This window comes from Salvelinus alpinus, chromosome 4 (genome assembly GCF_045679555.1).
Source record: "Salvelinus alpinus chromosome 4, SLU_Salpinus.1, whole genome shotgun sequence".
Taxonomy (NCBI): domain Eukaryota; kingdom Metazoa; phylum Chordata; class Actinopteri; order Salmoniformes; family Salmonidae; genus Salvelinus; species Salvelinus alpinus.
The window spans coordinates 93,512,131-93,531,299 of record NC_092089.1 but is presented as its reverse complement, the minus strand read 5'-3'; the positions used below and the strand labels follow the sequence as shown (position 1 = coordinate 93,531,299).

Below are 19,169 nucleotides of genomic sequence, written 5' to 3'. Positions count from 1 at the left end.
GCATTCATTCCTCACATATGCATTATTTTTGTCCAGGTAGGTGAGGGCAGTGTGCAGTGCAATGGCGATTGCTTCGTCTGTGGATCTGTCTGGCCGGTATGCGATTTGGGGAGGGAGGAGGTGATGTGGTCTTTGACTAGGCTCTCTGAGCACTTCATGATGATGGGAGTGAGTGCTACAGGTCGGTAGTCATTCAGTTCAGTTACTTTCCTTTTGATGTCCCTGTTTATGGCGTTCCAAATATCATGTTGACATGAAAGTCAATTATGGAATATTCCAGTTTATACCAATTTACTTTTAATACCAGTGAAATGCCAGGGCCAGTGAGGCCACAGCACGTCTTGACGTTCGTTCTCAGAGACTCGTGATATCGGTAAACCTAACATGACGTCGCGTGCTTTCACTTGACAAGCACCGATATAAACCAATCATTGTCAGTCAATGTTTTACATTAGCCAATGGCGATTTCAGCATTTGTTTAGAGGCGGGGTTTCTGAGAAACGCTGCGCAGTGTGTTAGGTTGTTGGCTAGAAAGTTAGCTAATGGCTGGGGGAAAGAGATCCTCCTCAACCCTCGCTTTGGGAGAGTTTCAGGATTTCCTGAAGTAAAAACACCCGACTATTCCACAAGAGATACCCCTAAAGGAAGTTAAGGTCAACAATAAGAACGCTATTATACGTATTGTCAATATAAGTATGCAGGATGCAGTAGCCGGGACGAGAATGCTGACGGACGGCTTCGAGGACGAGATTGACTCGGTGACTCCTCGCACCCCAGCGGTAGGGATGGGGGTCGGAGGAACACCAGGAGTCGGACTCCGGGGCATAGGGATTGGTGTGGGCGGAAAGAAAGTACGATTGTTCGGCGAGCCAAGTGGGCCTCCTACAGACAGACTGGATTTCAAACTGGCTGCTGCTGCAGTACTTTCCTCTGGTCCCGGATCCAACAGCGACGAAGACGAGGTATCAGAGGTAACGTTTGCTAAATATGCTAGTTAGCCAGCTAACGTTAGTTAGCAAACGTTCATCTCCTTGCCTAGCCAGCTAGCTAGCTGTCCACAGCCACCCCCTCCTAGGCTGACGAAATAACCTAAAACACAACTACGAATTTGCGCGAAACATGTCTCCAGCAAACTCAATTTCTCATGGGTTGTCAGACAAGGAGAATAGTGCAAGACACCGACATAATTGCACGATAATCGATGGAATGTTTTATTTATGCGGCGTAGGCTGTGACCACGGCCTAGTTCGGGTGGAAGCGTTCATGCCATCGACAGTATTAGCTAGCTAACTTTAGCTAGCTAGTAAGTTAGCAATCGTCTCACAGCAGACATACATTCTCGACTTCGCACACTGTACACATTGGTGGGAGAGCACGTATTCACACACGGCCAGAACAAGCAAGGGCTGTCAATCTTGCCAATATTGAAACTAGCTACCATTTTATCGTAATGGTGCAATTACGTCACCTTTCTAAAGTGTATATACATTTTAAATCCGACTGTCCTTTAATTCCTCAACACACGTTTTAGACAGTTAGCTAGCTAACGTTAACTGTCCTAACTAGTTGTGTGAGGGATCATCGGGCTGTCATAAATAACAGAATGATCAGATGATATTTGTCTCAGCCTCGCGAGGCAGTGCCAACTCTATATCACTGTCCTGCGTTGTTACAACTCATAGCAGTCCCTTTTCAGAGTTGTGGCCAACTTTCCATGTGTTGGCAGGCTCACAGGACACCATAGTTGAGGTTGAAACACGTCTGTTGAGCTGATATCGCGAGCTACAACATAGAACAGGAGATCGTGGTTTGTGTGACTGTCATCTTTTAATGATGATGACAACATAACGGGTTCAACTCTACAATCGTTCTTATGTGGACTGGTTCCCTGACACTGTTTGCCCTCACCACCACCAACCAATCAACATCCATTTCCAGGTCAGGTGAAGGTGTGACTTTTGAAGACACAGCAGTGGTTGCCCTACCATACTCTACTCTGCCCTACTCTAACCTACCCTACTCTAACCTACCCTACTCTAAACTACCATACCCTACACTACTCTAACCTGTTTGTGGATTTGTGGTGGCTAACCATGATACTATCAAGTTGGTTGTGTGACTGACACATTGCTACCTGTCTGGCTATTCTGTCCACTTCCTACATGGGCTACAAAGGCACCATGCCTGCCTTGTCATTCTAACTGTTGAAATGTAATTAGGCTTGCATGGCGTGATGTGACAGTATAGAATCCCATTCTAGGAACAGTCTAGGATCATGTTTTTAATTCCACGTCGGGCAAAAATGAGTGTTTGGATCAAGAAAGCGTTCTCTCACGACCTGTACAACCCAGCATGTTGAATAAAACTACATTTTAAACACTACCGGTTGTTACTGCTGTTCCTTTTGACGGTAGGAATGTGAGACAATCTATCCACAGGAAAGTATAATTAAATCACCTTATCAAGGCTCTGGTAGTGCATGGAGACTTCTATCACATGAAGCATGGGCAGAACCTTGTCAATCCTGCACGAGCTCTGCAAGAATGCATGCTTTTTCACATTGTGCCCATGCTTCAGGTCATCCATCTGAATGCACTACCAGCTCTTTGAAAAGTTGATGTAATTATACTTTCCTGTGGATACAATGCATCTCATTCCTACCTGCGAAAGGACCAACCACACAGACAACCGTCTGCTTGACATAGAATTCAATGCAATCGGGTTTCCAGGCAAGGGTCATGTGTAATGCATGTTGGAACTGTCAGCCCAGACAATAACCTGATAGTGGCTCAGGGCTAGGGGGCCCAAACCCAGATGATACTGGAAAACCAATCCACTAATAAGTTACCCATATATTTCAACAAAGGATTTTATTTGTTAATGAGGCGTTGACATTTTCTTCTGTCATTTTACAAGTCTGTCTCTCTTAACATTTGCACCTACAGAGAGCACTTTCACACATCATGGTGTTGATGGAAGCTGTGGAGCCTGGCATGTTAACATGTTGCAGACACTACCTGACCATACCATCAGTAGACCGTGAGCATTACGTCTGGAATGGATGTTAAGTTATGTTTCATTTGGAGCATGGTTCCAGTGATAGGAGACGAGAGCAGGCAGCTATGGCTCTCGTGTCTGTAAGGAATTAGTTGAGGCTGAATGTACAGTGTATGTCTTGATACCTTTCATGTTTTGTGGCCTCTAAAGGAATGTAATTTTTTTATTTACATTTGTCATTTAGCAAGACGCTCTTATCCAGAGTGACTTAAAGAAGCAATTAGGGTTAAGTGCCTTGCACAAGAGCACATTGACAGATTTTTCACCTAGTTGGCTCTGGGATTCGAACCAGCGCCCTTTCGGTTACAATGCTCTTAACCACTAGACTACCTGGCACCCCTCCATGAGGATCTGGCTGAAAGGGAGGTATTGTTGTGAAACGTTAGCCTAGTGGAGAGCTCACTCCTGTGGGCTACAGCTGAACTCTGAGCTCCAGGATTAAGCAGATGCCTTTCCAGGCCTTTCCAGCTCTCCGGATGCCACACAGTGGTGGGAACTGTAGTTCATTGATGGGCAGGACTGATGACAATTGTTGTTTGTTGGTCCTCTTGGAACTACATCCCCCAAAGGTCATTTGGTTCTGCATTCCAAGTGTATCGCTACATTCCTTCACACAGACTGTTACCAAGTCTGTCTGTGGACTCCCAGTAGCTGAGTTAGCTCAGTCAACTCTTTTTATTTTGAATGATGTTTGACAGTTGCAGGTGGCACATTGTTTTCATGACATATCTTAGCATCCTGTACTACTAGGAATGTGAACATTTTGTCACAATTATTTAAATGTTTTAGTGAATTTGAAACTGTTTTACCTATTGTCTGAAGTTTTACCACGTAATTCATGCTCTTTGAATATTGCTAGTGTTGAATTCACAGTATGTATTCCCTCATTTTATCTGCACTTCCTCATAAGCACTTGCATCACTTTCCTCAAATCTTTGCCAAGCAATGTTAGTAAACAGGACCTTAGTTTGGAACTGGGACAGGTTAGTCGTAATGTTGTTGGGTACACAGACAGACATAAGTCCCTCTCTCTGGCCCTGACCTTGGGAAGCGCCAGTCCCAGCATGGAGCTGCGCGAGGGGGCCCGTGCTGTATGTACTGAATTTGCTGCATGCTGTTTTCCTCGTCAATGCTGGTGTGTTGTTGTGTTAAAGGGTCAGCTATGGGGCCTCCCAAGTGGTGCAGCGCTCTAAGACACTGCAGTGCTAGCTGTGTCACTACAGATCCTGGTTCGATCCCAGGCTGTGTCGCAGCCGGCCGCGACCGGGAGACCCATGAGGCGGCACATAATTGGCCCAGCCTCGTCTGGGTTAGGGGAGGGTTTGGCCGGCCGGCATGTCCTTGTCCCATCGCGCTCTAGCGACTCCTGTGGCGGGCCGGGCGTGTGCACGCTGACACTGTCACCAGGTGTACAGTGTTTCTTCTGACACATTGGTGCGGCAGGCTTCCTGGTTAAGCTAAATGGGGCGGATCCCCGAGCCGACAAGGTATAAATCTGTTCTGCCCCTGAACAAGGCAGTTAACCCACTGTTCCCTGGTAGGCCGTCATTGTAAATGATAATTTGTTCTTAACTGACTTGCCTAAAGGTAAATAAATAATCCTACTGAATGGCTCCTGCTGTTTGGTGTCATTGTATGTGCTTGCTATTCATCAACATTGTGAGGCCTTTATATTAAAACCTTCACCTAATTGCAATAGGTCTTTCAGATTGGCTTCCAGTTCTTGGAGGGCATGAGGGTGTCTCGGACCGTACAATAGCAAGGCGGTGTGTAGCCTGATTGAGCTGCGCTTGCAAAGTACAGCATCCTTTCCCATTCTCCATTTAGTTTAGGGCTCATAGTCAAAGTAAACTATTTTTAAAGAAAGCATCATCCAATTACCTCTTTCTCTCCCGCGACACTGCCAGGCCTTTATGTTCAGAAAAGTAAGCTTGAAATGTGTCTTCTGAAAAGTTTGTTGCTGCTGTGTTTCCTTCTCTATATATAGAAATTAAAGTTTAATTAGCCTAATGATAGCCTACCTTAATTCTATTATTATATATTATATAAGCCTAGACATGCAAAGTCGTGGATATAATAAGCCTGTTCAGACATGCAAAGTCGTGGATATAATAAGCCTGTTCAGACATGCAAAGTCGTGGATATAATAAGCCTGTTCAGACATGTAAAGTCATGGATATAATAAGCCTGTTCAGACATGTAAAGTCATGGATATAATAAGCCTGTTCAGACATGTAAAGTCATGGATATAATAAGCCTGTTCAGACATGTAAAGTCATGGATATAATAAGCCTGTTCAGACATGTAAAGTCATGGATATAATAAGCCTGTTCAGACATGTAAAGTCATGGATATAATAAGCCTGTTCAGACATGTAAAGTCATGGATATAATACGCCTGTTCAGACATGTAAAGTCATGGATATAATAAGCCTGTTCAGACATGTTTCCTACGTTTAATACAGGCCTAAACCAGCGTGTTAATAAATTAAAAATAATTTGTCATATGAACAAAACATTAATTAGGATGGCCTTTTCAATTATTCTAACAGGGCTAGATCATGGAACTAAATTTTAAAACGCTTTTTTTATAGGCAGTATGGTTGACCCAAATTAGTTGTTTGTTTGGTCGATAGGCTGTTGGTTGACCAATATTTTTTTTACTCAAGCAGTAGTTTAAATTTAAATATAATGTACACACACAGTGCATTCGGAAAGTATTCAGACCCTTTGACTTTTTCCAGAATTTATGTTACGACCTTATTCTAAAATAGATTAAATTGTTTTCCCCCCTCATCAATCTACACACAATACCCCATAATGACGAAACAAAAACAGGTTTTTAGAAATGTTTGCAAATGTAAAATATTCAGACCCTTTACTCAGTACTTTGTTGAAGCACCTTTCTCAGCGATTACAGCGGTGAATTTTATTGGGTATGATGCTACAAGCGTGGCACACTTGTATTTGCGTTCATCCACCTCTGGCCTGCTCGCCTCCCTACCTCTGAGGAAGTACAGTTCCCGCTCAGCCCAGTCAAAACTGTTCGCTGCTCTGGCACCCCAATGGTGGAACAAACTCCCTCACGACGCCAGGTCAGCGGAGTCAATCACCACCTTCCGGAGACACCTGAAACCCCACCTCTTTAAGGAATACCTAGGATAGGATAAAGTAATCCTTCTAACCCCCCCCCCCCCCCCCTTAAAAGAGTTAGATGCACTATTGTAAAGTGGTTGTTCCACTGGATATCATAAGGTGAATGCACCAATTTGTAAGTCGCTCTGGATAAGAGCGTCTGCTAAATGACTTAAATGTAAATGTATTTGGGGAGTTTCTCCCATTCTTCCCTGCAGATCCTCTCAAGCTCTGTCAGGTTAGATGGGGAGCGTTGCTGCACAGCTATTTTCAGGTCTCTCCAGAGATGTTAGATCAGGTTCAAGTCCGGGATCTGGCTGGGCCACTCAAGGACATTCAGAGACTTGTCCCGAAGCCACTCCTGCGTTGTCTTGGCTGTGTGCTTTGGGTCGTTGTCCTGTTGGAAGGTGAACCTTCGTCCCAGTCTGACGTCCTGAACATGTTTTCATCAAGGATCTCTCTGTTCTTTGCTTCGTTCATCTTTCCCTCGATCCTGACAAGTCTCCCAGTTCCTGCTGCTGAAAAACATCCCCACAGCATGGTGCCAATTTTCCTCCAGATGTGGCGCTTGGCATTCAGGACAACGAGTTCAATCTTGGTTTGATTGGTCTGAGAGTCTTTAGGTGCCTTTTGGCAAACTCCAAGCGGGCTGTCATGAGCCTTTTACTGAGGAGTGGCTTCCGTCTTAAATTATTTTAGATTTTTTTTTAGAATAAGGCTGTAACGTAACAAAATGTGGAAAAAGGGAAGTGGTCTGAATACTTTCCAAATGCACTATATATGTGTCCATTTGGGGATCTGATAGTATTTCTGATTTAGCTTCACGTTCCACTAATGAGCTGTGTATCCTCTCAAAGTAATGTTTTCTTCAACTCAAACAGCAAGCAAATGTCTGTTTTTACATCCACTGAGAATGACAATAGTTCGTTCCTCAATGTATTTGAAAAATCTTTCCAGCCCTCTCCCTTTCGATAACCACTCAGTGCGAAAGGTAAAAAAATGTAATGCTCTGATCCAGTGGAAACGTCATAAAATAGGCCTACCTGATTACTTCTTATCCATTGTGCAAATAGCCTACAGCTGTGTCTGTCCTGAGCTCGCTGGCAGCCAGGAAACTGAGGGCCCAGAATATTTTATACAGTGTTGCAAGTTTGCCAGCAGGAGCTTCAGGCTGGACCCAACTTAATACTTGATACAATGTTTCAAGTTCGTTGCAGACAGGCCATGCTATGTCGACATGATTTATAGGATATTTATCAGGATATTTTCTTCCTGCAGGCTGCAATGTTTTTATTTGTTGGCTTTATTGGCATTTTTTACAAGATGTTATTATAAATAAAAATGTGAATATGAAAACCGTAACTGGCAGGCAGATCGGTAGAAATGGTAAGATATAAATTGGCGTTCCACATGAGAAAGGTTGCCTTCTTGTGTAGTCTATTACTGTCAGAATCTGTGAAATCCAGGAGGAGCGGGAGAAGGATGGTCAGGTGTTTATTTTTTTTCTTCTTCTGGTTATCTTGATCTCCGGCTCCCTCGAGTCATTTGTGGCTTAATTCATGAAATAGTGCGCTTATGGCATCAGACAAGCTCAATGAATATACACTACCATTCAAAAGTTTGGGGTCACTTAGAAATGTCCTTGTTTTTGAAAGAAAAGCACATTTATTTTGTCCATTTTAAAATAACATGAAATTGATCATAAATACAGTGTAGACGTTGTAAATGACTATTGTAGCTGGAAATAGCTGATTAAATTTTTTTTTAATGGAATATCAACATGTGTACAGAGGCCGGTTATCAGCAACCATCACTCCTGTGTTCCAATGGCACGTTGTGTTAGCTAATCCAAGTTTATCGTTTCAAAAGGCTAATTGATCATTAGAAAACCCTTTTGTAATTGTTAGCACAGCTGAAAACTATTCTGATTAAAGAAGCAGTAAAACTGGACTTCTTTGACTAGCTGAGTATCTGGAGCATCAGCATTTGTGGGTTCAAGTACAGGCTCAAAATGGCCAGAAACAAAGACCTTTCTTTCGAAACTTGTCAGTCTATTCTTGTTCTGAGAAATTAAAGCTATTCCATGTGAGAAATTGCCAAGAAACTGAAGATCTTGTACAAGGCTGTGTATTACTCCCTTCACAGAACAGCGCAAACTGGTTCTAACCAAAATGGAAAGAGGAGTGGCCCCGGTGCACAACTGAGCAAGAGGATAAGTACATTAGATTGTTTCTCAAACTAGACAGATGCCTCAAGTCCTCAACTGGCACCTTCATTAAATGGTAGCCGCAAAACACCAGCCTCAACAGTGAAGGTTGTTTTTCCCCATCTTAATCTTTTATTTTTATTGGCCAGTCTGAGATGTGGCTTTTTCTTTGTAACTCTGCCTAGGTCAACATCCCGGAGTCGCCTCTTCACTTTTGAGGCTGGTGTTTTGCGGCTACTATTTAATGAAGCTGCCAGTAGTGACGCCAAACTTTTGAACGGTAGTATGTGTGAATACCTTTTTTAAATAATATATATATATTAGTTGATTTAATTAAAACATATGGCGTGTCTATATATGGAAAAGGATGTTTAAACATTTTGACCAAACGCACAAAGCACTAGCCACTAGGCTACCTGCCACCCCACACGTGTTCTGCGGTTGTGAGGGCGGTTGGACATACTGCCAAATAATCAAATATTAAGTTTGAGGCGGGTTATGGTATAGAAATGAACATTCTATTCCCTGGCAACAGCTCTGGTGGTCATTCCTGCAGTCAGCATGCCAATTGTACACTCCCTCAACTTGAGAAATCTGTGGCATTGTGTTGCGTGACACAACTGCACATTTTAGTGGCCTTTTATTATCCCCAGCACAAGGTACACCTGTGTATTGAACATGCTGTTTAATCCGCTTCTTGATATGCCACACTTGTCAGCTGGATGGATCATCTCGGTGAAGGAGAAATGCTCACTAACATGGATGTAAACACATTTGTGCACATAATTTGAGACATTTCTAAACTGACGATTTATAATTAGTTGATTATTGGAGTCAAATATGTTAGCTGGGACAAAAGTGTGCCGCTAATCAGGCCTCTGAGGACAGGAGTTGTCCATCCCTGATCTAAAGCGCGTCACAGCACAGTGTATGAATACCTTTTTTAAATAATTTTTATTTGTTTCTTTTTCCTCAAACCACTGAGCCTTATTTATGTATCTGAAGCCTTGGCTTGGCAGAATGTCATTGAAGCCTTTGGGCCAATGTGAATGTTGAAGCCTTGGCTACAGGTGGAGGGAGGGACTCTGCCCTTAAGAGACACCTGGGTGTGTACAGAATGCCTAATGTCTAGGTCAATAAGTGGAAAAACCAACGCAGGCCTGAGACCTACATATTGGACAGGGACTCCTTGAGAAATGACAGAGGGAGGTTTTGTTTTCACTGTCCCTGCCTGCCTTCTAGCTGTCCCATAGTTCATGCGAACCCTACAGCTGTACCTCTGGGCTTGGTGGGCCACGTAATGGAAATGTCCTTTTCCTGGTCAGGTCACACGTTCAGGAAAAACTTGAGGCTCGGACTAAAGCCTTCCGCATGCTTCGGTTCGGCTGCCGAGTGTGCTCCGAACGAGGGCTCGCATAAAGACATTTAAAAGACATTCGCTTGAAAAACGAGAAAGCAGCAATAGTACTGTTTGTCCATTTCGAGATGTCAAAGCTTCCTCAAAATAGTCTGAATTAATCTACGATAGCTAAAATCTTTCATTAATTGACGTTTTTGCCGAGGATCTTATTTGCACATTTTTACATCTAACTAAGATGTTTGGTTCAGTGTTTCTCAAGTGAAAAAATGTACATGAAAATGATTAGTCTCTCGTTGAATGACAAACACTTAATTGACCAATCCCTACTGTTGACCAATCCCTACTGTTGACCAATCCCTACTGTTGACCAATCCCCGGCGAAGGGACGTACACTTCGGCTACCGACTTCGGCCAAAGAGCAAAACTACCAAGAACTTCACAATGTGCTCCTAATATATTGTTGAACTGTTCCGGATGGGAAGCCTTACGTCTCATACAGACACAACTTTTGGACCAAAATGGTGAGACATGTAACTGAACCACCCCTTTTAATAAACAATAAAAATCTCTAGAAAATATGTTAGAAATATGGAAGCACCCCCCTCATTTGATTGGTCAATTGTCCAGAGTAGATGACGGATCCTTTATACCCGCGACACGCCACGGCCAATACCTTTCAGCTGCAGTTGGTTATCTGAGCCACATGTTTTTACTTACTCATGAAGAGGTGGTGTGTTGGAGCAAAACATCCAGTCATGTAAATAAGAGTGGAGATGTGCAGGACACCAGTCAACCTGAAGACCTGTGCTCGTTTACATTACATGACTCCAGTCATAGTTGTTGATGGACAGAGTTGAATAAGACCTATGGATACAGATTTTTAATCAATATAATATTACACATTTTGGGGGTCGGCTGCAGATCAAGATGCAACATCAAGTGAGATTTCCCCTTCTGCTGTTATGTGCTTTTATATGTTATGCATTGCTTACACTTGTCTCTCTCCCTCTTCTTCTTACCCCAGGTGGAGTCATTTATCTTGGACCAGGAGGACTTGGAGAACCCCATCATGAAGACAGCCTCGGAGCTGCTTTTGTCCAGCGCCACAGACGGAGTGGACCTCCGCACTGTCGACCCAGAGACACAGGCCCGCCTCGAGGCCCTGCTAGAGGCTGCAGGTACGCGCTCTAATCCCTCACCTCTAACCCTACCCCTCACCTAGACACGGGCCCTCGAGCCCCTGCTAGAGACTGCAGCTACGCGCTCTAAACCCTCACCTCTAACCCCACCCTACCCCTCACCCAGACACGGGCCCACCTTCAATTCCCTGCTAGAGACTGCAGGTATGACATTGAATCCAGCACTGGGCCCTAACCCTGGCCGCTGTCGTTCAGAACCCTTAGCTGTGCCTGATCCCACGGTTTAGCCCTTGGGACCTTCCTCTATTTAATTGAACACAATTCAAACTCATCTCACCCTAGGACTTTGGCCTAGTACCCCTATCCAAACCAATTCCATCCAACCCTACTTGACCTGAAAGGACCCCACCAGCAACCCCATTCTACCCTACCAGACCCCAACCCTCCCCATCTAGTACCACCCCCAAACCTGCCGCCTTGTCTTGCTGTCTGTTGCAGTTCTGCTTGATTTGTTGAAATGAATATGTGGTTATCTGCATCGAACACCGCATAGCTTTCACCCATCATCTGACCATCACTGATTACTTTAGGGGAAGGAAGGAGGCATTTCAAACAGGGGAACGTCAACTGATGGAAAGCCAGGAAGAGATATGTCCGTGTTTCTAATGTCAACGTGTGTGTGTGCACGGATAGCCAACATGTGTCCGGCTCTTCAGTGTTGTAGTGTTAGAGCAGGTGCTTATGGGTAAACATTCTCTGTGTGTGTTATATGGACCAGGGTGTTTTTCTAGGTTTTACAGTAACACAGTATTCAAGAATGTAAATCTTACTGTAAAAATATTTTTGGTTCTGCATAAATATCAACAGAAAATGCGAATGACAGGAAAACGTCAATGTTGTCTTCACTCTCTCACACACAGGCTGCATCCAAAATGGCACTCTATTCCCTATCCCAGAGGCCTATGGGTCTTAATCAAAAGTAGTGCACTACATAGGGAATAGGCTGCCATTTCAGACAGTTTCTGTGCTGCCTTAATGATTTATTTCACCTTTATTTAATCAAGTCAATTGAGAACCTATTCTCATTTACAATGACGACCTGGCCAAGAGGTTCAACGTAGAACTGAACACACAATACCACTAAACATATAACACACTATATACAGAGAAAAGGTTCATCAAACATACCGTAAAAAAAATTACATGTTTACACCCCTTTTACTTTTTCTACATGTTACAGCCTGAATTTAAAATAGAGTAACATGTGGAATTCTGTTTCACTGATCTATACACATTACCCCATCATGTCAAAGTGGAATTTTGTTTATAGAACATTTGAGAAATGACCAATACATGAAAAGCTGAAATGTCTTGAGTGAATAAGTATTTAAAACCCTTTTGTTATGACAAGCCTAAATATGTTCAGGAGTAAAAATGTGCTTAATAACAAGTCATAAATAACAAGTCATAAATTGCGTAGACTCAGTCCCTGTTCAATAATAGTGGCTAACATGATTTTTGAATGTCTACCCCACAAATACAATTATCTGTAAGGAGAGGAAGGAAACTGCTCAGAGATTTCACCATGAGGCCAATGTTGATTTTAAAACAGTTACAGCGTTGAATGGCTGGGATATGAGAGGACCAACATGGATCAACATTGTAGTTACTCCACAATACTAACCTAAATGATAGAGTGAAAATATGGTAGCCTGTACAGAATAAAACATATTCTAAAACCATGCATCCTGTTTACACGGCACTTAACTAATACTGCAAAACATGTGGCCAAGAAATGAACTTTTTGTCCTAAATTACAAAGCGTTATGTTGTTCAAGGGGTATGAATACTTTCTGAAAGCACTGTAGCTGTCGGATAGTTTTATTTATATAGAGATCTCAGAATTGCAGTGTAACTACCTAACATTTTGTCTCTGTTACGGGGTGAAAAGTTTTCATGGGCACAAAAATCCAAAATAATAATGTGAATGCAAAATTGTAAAAAAAATAATTATGTACTGTATCAGTCAAAAGTTTGGACATCTACTCATTCCATGGTTTTTCTCTTACAATTTTCTGCATTGTAGAATAATAGCGAAGACAAACTATGAAATACCACATACGGAATCACGTAGTATCTCAAAAAGTGTAAAACAAATCAAAATATATTTTATATTTGAGATTCTTCATAGTAGCCACCCTTTGCCTTAACAGCTTTGCACACTCTTGGCATTCTCTCAACCAGCTTCATGAGGTAGTCACCTGGAATGCATTTAAGTAAACAGGTGTACCTTGTTAATTTGTGGAATTCCTTTCCTTCTTAATGCGTTTGAGCCAATCAGTTGTTGTGACAAGGTAGGGGTGGTATACAGAAGATTAGTAAAAGACCAAGTCCATATTATGGCAACAACAGCTCAAATAAGCAAAGAGAAACAGCAGTCCATCATTACTTCAGACATGGTCAGTCAGTGGAAAATGTCAATAACTTTGAAAATTAATTCAAGTACATTCGCAAAAACCATCAAGCGCTATGATGAAACTGTCTCTCATGAGGACCGCCACAGGAAAGGAAGACCCAGAGGATGCAGAGGATAAGTTCATTAGTTACCAGCCTCAGAAATTGCAGCCCAAATAAATGCTTCACAGAGTTCAACAGACACATCTCAACATCAACTGTTCAGAGGAGACTGTAGGGTACAAAATTCTGCCACATTGAAGGGCCCCAAGAACAGTGGCCTCCATCGTTCTTAAATGGAAGAAGTTTGGAACCAAAAAGCCTCTTCCTAGAGCTGGTTGCCCGGTCAAACTGAGTAATTGGGGGAGAAAGGCCTTTGCCAGGGAGGTGACCAAGAACCCGATGGTCACTCTGACAGAGCTCCAGAGTTCCTCTGTGGAGATGGGAGAACCTTCCAGAAGGACAACCATCTCTGCAGCACTCCACCAATCAGGCCTTTATGGTTGAATGGCCAGACGGAAGCCACTCTTCAGTAAAAGGCACATGACACTCCGCTTGGAGTTAGAGGACTCTGACAATGAGAAACAAAATTCTCTGGTCTGATAAAACCAAGATTGAACTTGTCTGTCGGCCCTGCGTTAAAGACCGTAAATGGATAAAGAAAATTGTGATAAATAAAAACATATACCAATTTAATTACCCAAAAATATGCCATATGAATTGGAAAATAGTTGATATTTTCCCATGTACCTATTCCATGGTTTATGAATTGACACGCAAAACAATGCCGGATTCAAAACTTCAAATTTTAAATTATTATACAATATTCTTGCAACCAATAGAATATTATATTTATATATACATATTTATTTATTTATGGGGGATACAATCTTCCCAGCTCTGCAGATTTTGCTGTGAGGCAGAGTCTTTAGATCATTTATTTTGGTACTGTCCATATGTAGCTCGTTTTTGGTCACAGGTCCAGGAATGGCTGAAGAATTGCAACATTTGCCTAGAACTAACACTGCAGATAGCAATACTGGATGATTTGAAAAGCCATAGCAAATCAATCAATAATATAATAATTATTTTAGATTTTTTTTTTATCTTTAATTTACAATCCGTAGCAGCTATGAGAATAGAAAGGTTCAGTACTTTTGTGAAGCATCACAGCACAGTTGAAAAAATATGTCAAATAGAAATCCAAAATGGATGATGTTGAGAGATAGATAGGAGGGGTTGAATGGAGCTGAAGGGTGGGACTAATAAGATAACCAATGTAAAACATACGGGGTCTGTAAAATGTATATAGGTTCATACATGTTGTGAAATAGCACAGTTAAAAATAGAAATCAAACTGGATGGACATCAGAAATAGAGGAAGGACTAAAAACAAACTAAATATAACTATTGTAAAATAGATTGTGTCAGTAAAATGTGTATAATATGCATAAACTGAAGGTAGAAGCCTAAGAGTTATTGTTTTAGTTTATTCTAATTGGGGGAGGGGTGGTTGGGTTTGCGGGGAATAATAAAGGTATATTCTTTAAAGAAAGTAATGTATGTCTGTATGTACCAAAATATATGGGGGATTTGAAATGAAGAGTATTACATTGATCGAAGCAACAATCTTTCTGCAATATTAAAGCTGATCCACCCCTTAAAAAAAAGAAAGAAAATATTAATATTGAACTCTTTGGCCTGAATGGCAAGTGTCATATCTGGCACCATCCCTATGGTGACTCGTGGTGTTGGCAGCATTATGCTTTGGTGATATTTTTTAGTGCCAGGGACTGGGAGACTAGTCAGGATCGAGGGAAATATGAATGGAGCAAAGTACAGAGATCCTTGATGAAAACCTGCTCTAGAACACTCAGGACCTCCGACTGGGGCGAAGGATCACCTTCCAACAGTACAACGACCCTAAGCACACAGCCAAGACAACGCAGGAATGGCTTCGGGACAAGACTCTGAATGTCCTTGAGTGGCCCAGCCAGAGCCTGAACTTGAACCTTATCGAACATCTCTGGAGAGACCTGGAAATAGCTGTGCAGCGACGCTCCCCATCTAACCTGAAAGCGCTTGAGAGGATCTGCAGAAAAGATTGGGGAATAACTCTCCAATTACAGGTGTGCCAAGCTTGTAGCTTCATACCCAAGAAGACTCGAGGCTGTAATCACTGCCACACGTGCTTCAACAAAGTACTGAGTAAAGGGTCTGAAAACTTATGGGAATGTGGTATTTAAGTTTTTTTATTTTATACATTTGTACATTTTCTACAAACAGGTTTTATTTGTAATCATGGGGTGTTGTGTTCAGATTGAGGGGGGAAAAAATAACTTTGTTAATTTTAGAATAAGGCTGTAACGTAACAAATTGTGGAAAAAGTAAAGGTCTGTATTCTTTCCGAATGCACTATATATAGTTACTTTAATACTTAATTTGTAAGTTTGAGAACATAGATACATTGTGTGTAAGATGGCGCCGGAGCAGAAGCCAGAAGTTTTACGTGCCCCCAACTGATTGTTTATTTCCGTTGTTTGTATAAAAAAAAACACTAAAAAAACGTTGCCGCAACCGTCTCTTATGACCCAAAATAACTTCTAGACATCAGGACTGCGATTACTCACCACGGACTAGCAGAATCCTTTTTCTTCTCAACTCTGACGAGGCGGAGGATATACGGCTCCCTCCCCCGACCCCAGTGATCTGCGTGAAGAGGAGGCGGAGAAAGAGAGGGCGGGTTACCTTCTGAGGAGTTGGAGGCGCTCGAATAAACCCCCACTCCCCTCAATTCTGCTTGCTAACATGTAACCTTTGGACAATAAAATGGTTGAGTTATTGGGAAGATTAAACTACAAACGGGACATTAAAAACTGTAGTATCTTATGCTTCACAGTCGTGGCTGAACGACGACACTATCAACATACAGCAGGCTGGTTATACGATGTACTGGCAGGATAGAACAGCGGCGTCTGGTAAGACCAGGGGTGGCGGTCCATGTATTTTTGTAAACAACAGCTGGTGCACGATATCTAAGAGTTTCTCATGATAAGCTGCCGAGAGAGTTTATCTATATTCTTTGTAGCTGTTTACATACCGTCACTAAGACAGCATTGAAAAAGCTGTATTCCGCCATAAGCAAACAAGAAAACGCTCACCCAGAGGCGGTGCTCCTAGTAGCCGGGGACTTTAATGCAGGGAAACTTAAATCCGTTAAATGTTAAATGTGCAACCAGAGGGAAAATAACTCTGGAGCACCTATAGTCCACACACAGAGACGCGTACAAAGCTATCCCTCGCCCTGCATTTGACAAATCTGACCATAATTCCATTCTCTTGATTCCTGCTTATAAGCAAAAATTTAAGCAGGAAGCACCAGTGACTAGATCAATTTAAAAAAGTGGTCAGATGAAGCAGATGCTAAACTACAGGACGGTTCTGCTAGCACAGACTGGAATATGTTCTGGGATTCCTCCACTGGCATTGAGGAGTACACCACATCTGTCATTGGCTTCATCAATAAGTGCATTGAGGAAGTCGTCCCCACAGTGACCGTACATACATACCCCAACCAGAAGCCATGGATTACAGGCAACATTCACACTGAGCTAATGGCTAGAGCTGCCGCTTTCAAGGAACGGGACTCTAACCCGGAAGCTTATAAGAAATCCCGCTATGCCCTCCGACGAACGATCAAGCAGTCAAAGCTTCAATACAGGACTAAGATCAAGTCGTACTACACCGGCTCTGACGCTCGGCGGATGTGGCAGGGCCTGCAAACTATTACAGACTACAAAGGGAAGCACAGCCGAGAGCTGCCCAGTGACACGAGCGTACCAGACGAGCTAATCTACTTCTATGATCGCTTCGAGGCAAGTAACACTGAAACAGGCATGAGAGCACCAGCTGTAACAAAAGATTGTGATCACACACTCCGCAGACGATGTAAGACCTTTAAACAGGTTAATAGTCAAAAGCTGCAGGGCCAGACGGATTACCAGGACGTGTACTCAGAGCATGTGCAGACCAGCTGGCAAGTGTCTTCACTGACATTTTCAACCTCTCCCTGTCCAAGTCTGAAATACCAACATGTTTTAAGCAGACCACCATAGTGCCTGTGCCCAAGAACACTAAGGTAACCTGCCTAAATGACTTCTGACCTGTAGCACTGACGTCTGTAACCATGAAGTGCTTTGAAAGGCTGGTCATGGCTCACATCAACACCATCCCATAAACCCTAGACCCACTCCAATTTGCATACCGCCCCAACAGATCCACAGATGATGCAGTCTCTATTGCACTCCACACTGCCCTTTCCCACCTGGACAAAAGGAACACCTATGTGAGAATGCTATTCATTGACCACAGCTCAGCATTCAAAACCATAGTGCCCTCAAAGCTCATCAATAAGCTAAAGACCCTGGGACCAAACACCTCCCTCTGCAACTAGATTCTGGACGGACCGCCCCCAGTTAGTAAGGGGTGGTAACAACACATCCGCCACGCTGATCCTCAACACAGGGGCCCCTCAGGGGTGCGTGCTCAGTCCCCTTCTGCACTCCCTGTTCACTCATGACTGCACGGCCACGCACGACTCCAACACATCATTACATTTGCAGATGACACAAGTGGTAGGCCTGATCACCGACGACAACGAGACAGACTATAGGGAGGAGGTCAGAAACCTGGCCGTGTGGTGCCAGGACAACAACCTCTCCCTCAACGTGATCAAGACAAAGGAGATTATTGTGGACTACAGGAAAAAGAGGACCGAGCACGCCCCCATTCTCATTGACAGAGCTGCAGTGGAACAGGTTGATAGCTTCAAGTTCCTTGGTGTTCACATCACCAACAAACTAACATGGTCCAAGCACACCAAGACAGTCGTAAAGCGGGCACGACAAAACCTATTCCCCCTCAGGAGACTGAAAAGATTTGGCATGGATCCTCAGATCCTCAAAAGTTTCTACCTCTGCACCATCGAGAGGATCCTGACTGGTTGCATCACCGCCTGGTATGGTACTGCTCGGCATCTGACTGTAAAGCACTACAGAGGGTATTGCGTACGGCCAGTACATTACTGGGGCCAAGCTTCCTGCCATCAAGGACCTCTATCAGGCTGTGTCAGAGGAAGGCCCTAAAAATTGTCAGACTCCAGCCACCCTAGTCATACACTGTTCTCTCTGCTACCAAGCGGTACCGGAGCACCAAGTCTTGGTCCAAGAGGCTTCTTAACAGCTTCTACCCTCAAGCCATAAGACTCCTGAACATCTAGTCAAATGGCTACCCAGACTATTCACATTGCCTCCCCTCCACACCACTGCCACTCTCTGTTGTCATCTATGCCTAGTCTCTTTAATAACTCTACCTACATGTACATACTACGTCAACTAACCGATGCCCCCGCACATTGACTCTGTACCGGCACCCCCTTGTACAGTGGGGAGAACAAGTATTTGATACACTGCCGATTTTGCAGGTTTTCCTACTTACAAAGCATGTAGAGGTCTGTAATTTTTATCATAGGTACACTTCAACTATGAGAGACGGAATCTAAAACAAAAATCCAGAAAATCACATTGTATGATTTTTAAGTAATTAATTTGCATTTTATTGCATGACATAAGTATTTGATACATCAGAAAAGCAGAACTTAATATTTGGTACAGAAACCTTTGTTTGCAATTACAGAGATCATACGTTTCCTGTAGTTCTTGACTAGGTTTGCACACACTGCAGCAGGGATTTTGGCCCACTCCTCCCTACAGATCTTCTCCAGATCCTTCAGGTTTCGGGGCTGTCGCTGGGCAATACGG

At 43.0% G+C, this 19,169-nt stretch overlaps 1 protein-coding gene across 23 annotated transcripts in view; it reads left to right on the top strand.

The window, feature by feature from the left end:
* The first annotated feature begins 516 nt into the window (after positions 1-516).
* The window catches only part of LOC139574679 (ankyrin repeat and KH domain-containing protein 1-like), a 68,675-nt gene continuing 50,022 nt past the window's right edge, over positions 517-19,169 (top strand). For 16 of the 23 annotated variants that reach the window (XM_071399469.1, XM_071399467.1, XM_071399462.1 and 13 more), the window contains exons 1-2: positions 520-971; positions 10,782-10,935. In XM_071399469.1, coding sequence (XP_071255570.1) covers positions 696-971; positions 10,782-10,935 — 430 coding nt within the window. In that variant the 5' untranslated portion in view covers positions 520-695. Of the gene's footprint in view, positions 972-10,781; positions 10,936-19,169 lie in introns of all 23 variants that reach the window. The other 7 variants (XM_071399476.1, XM_071399470.1, XM_071399477.1 and 4 more) reach the window with 3 other exon arrangements.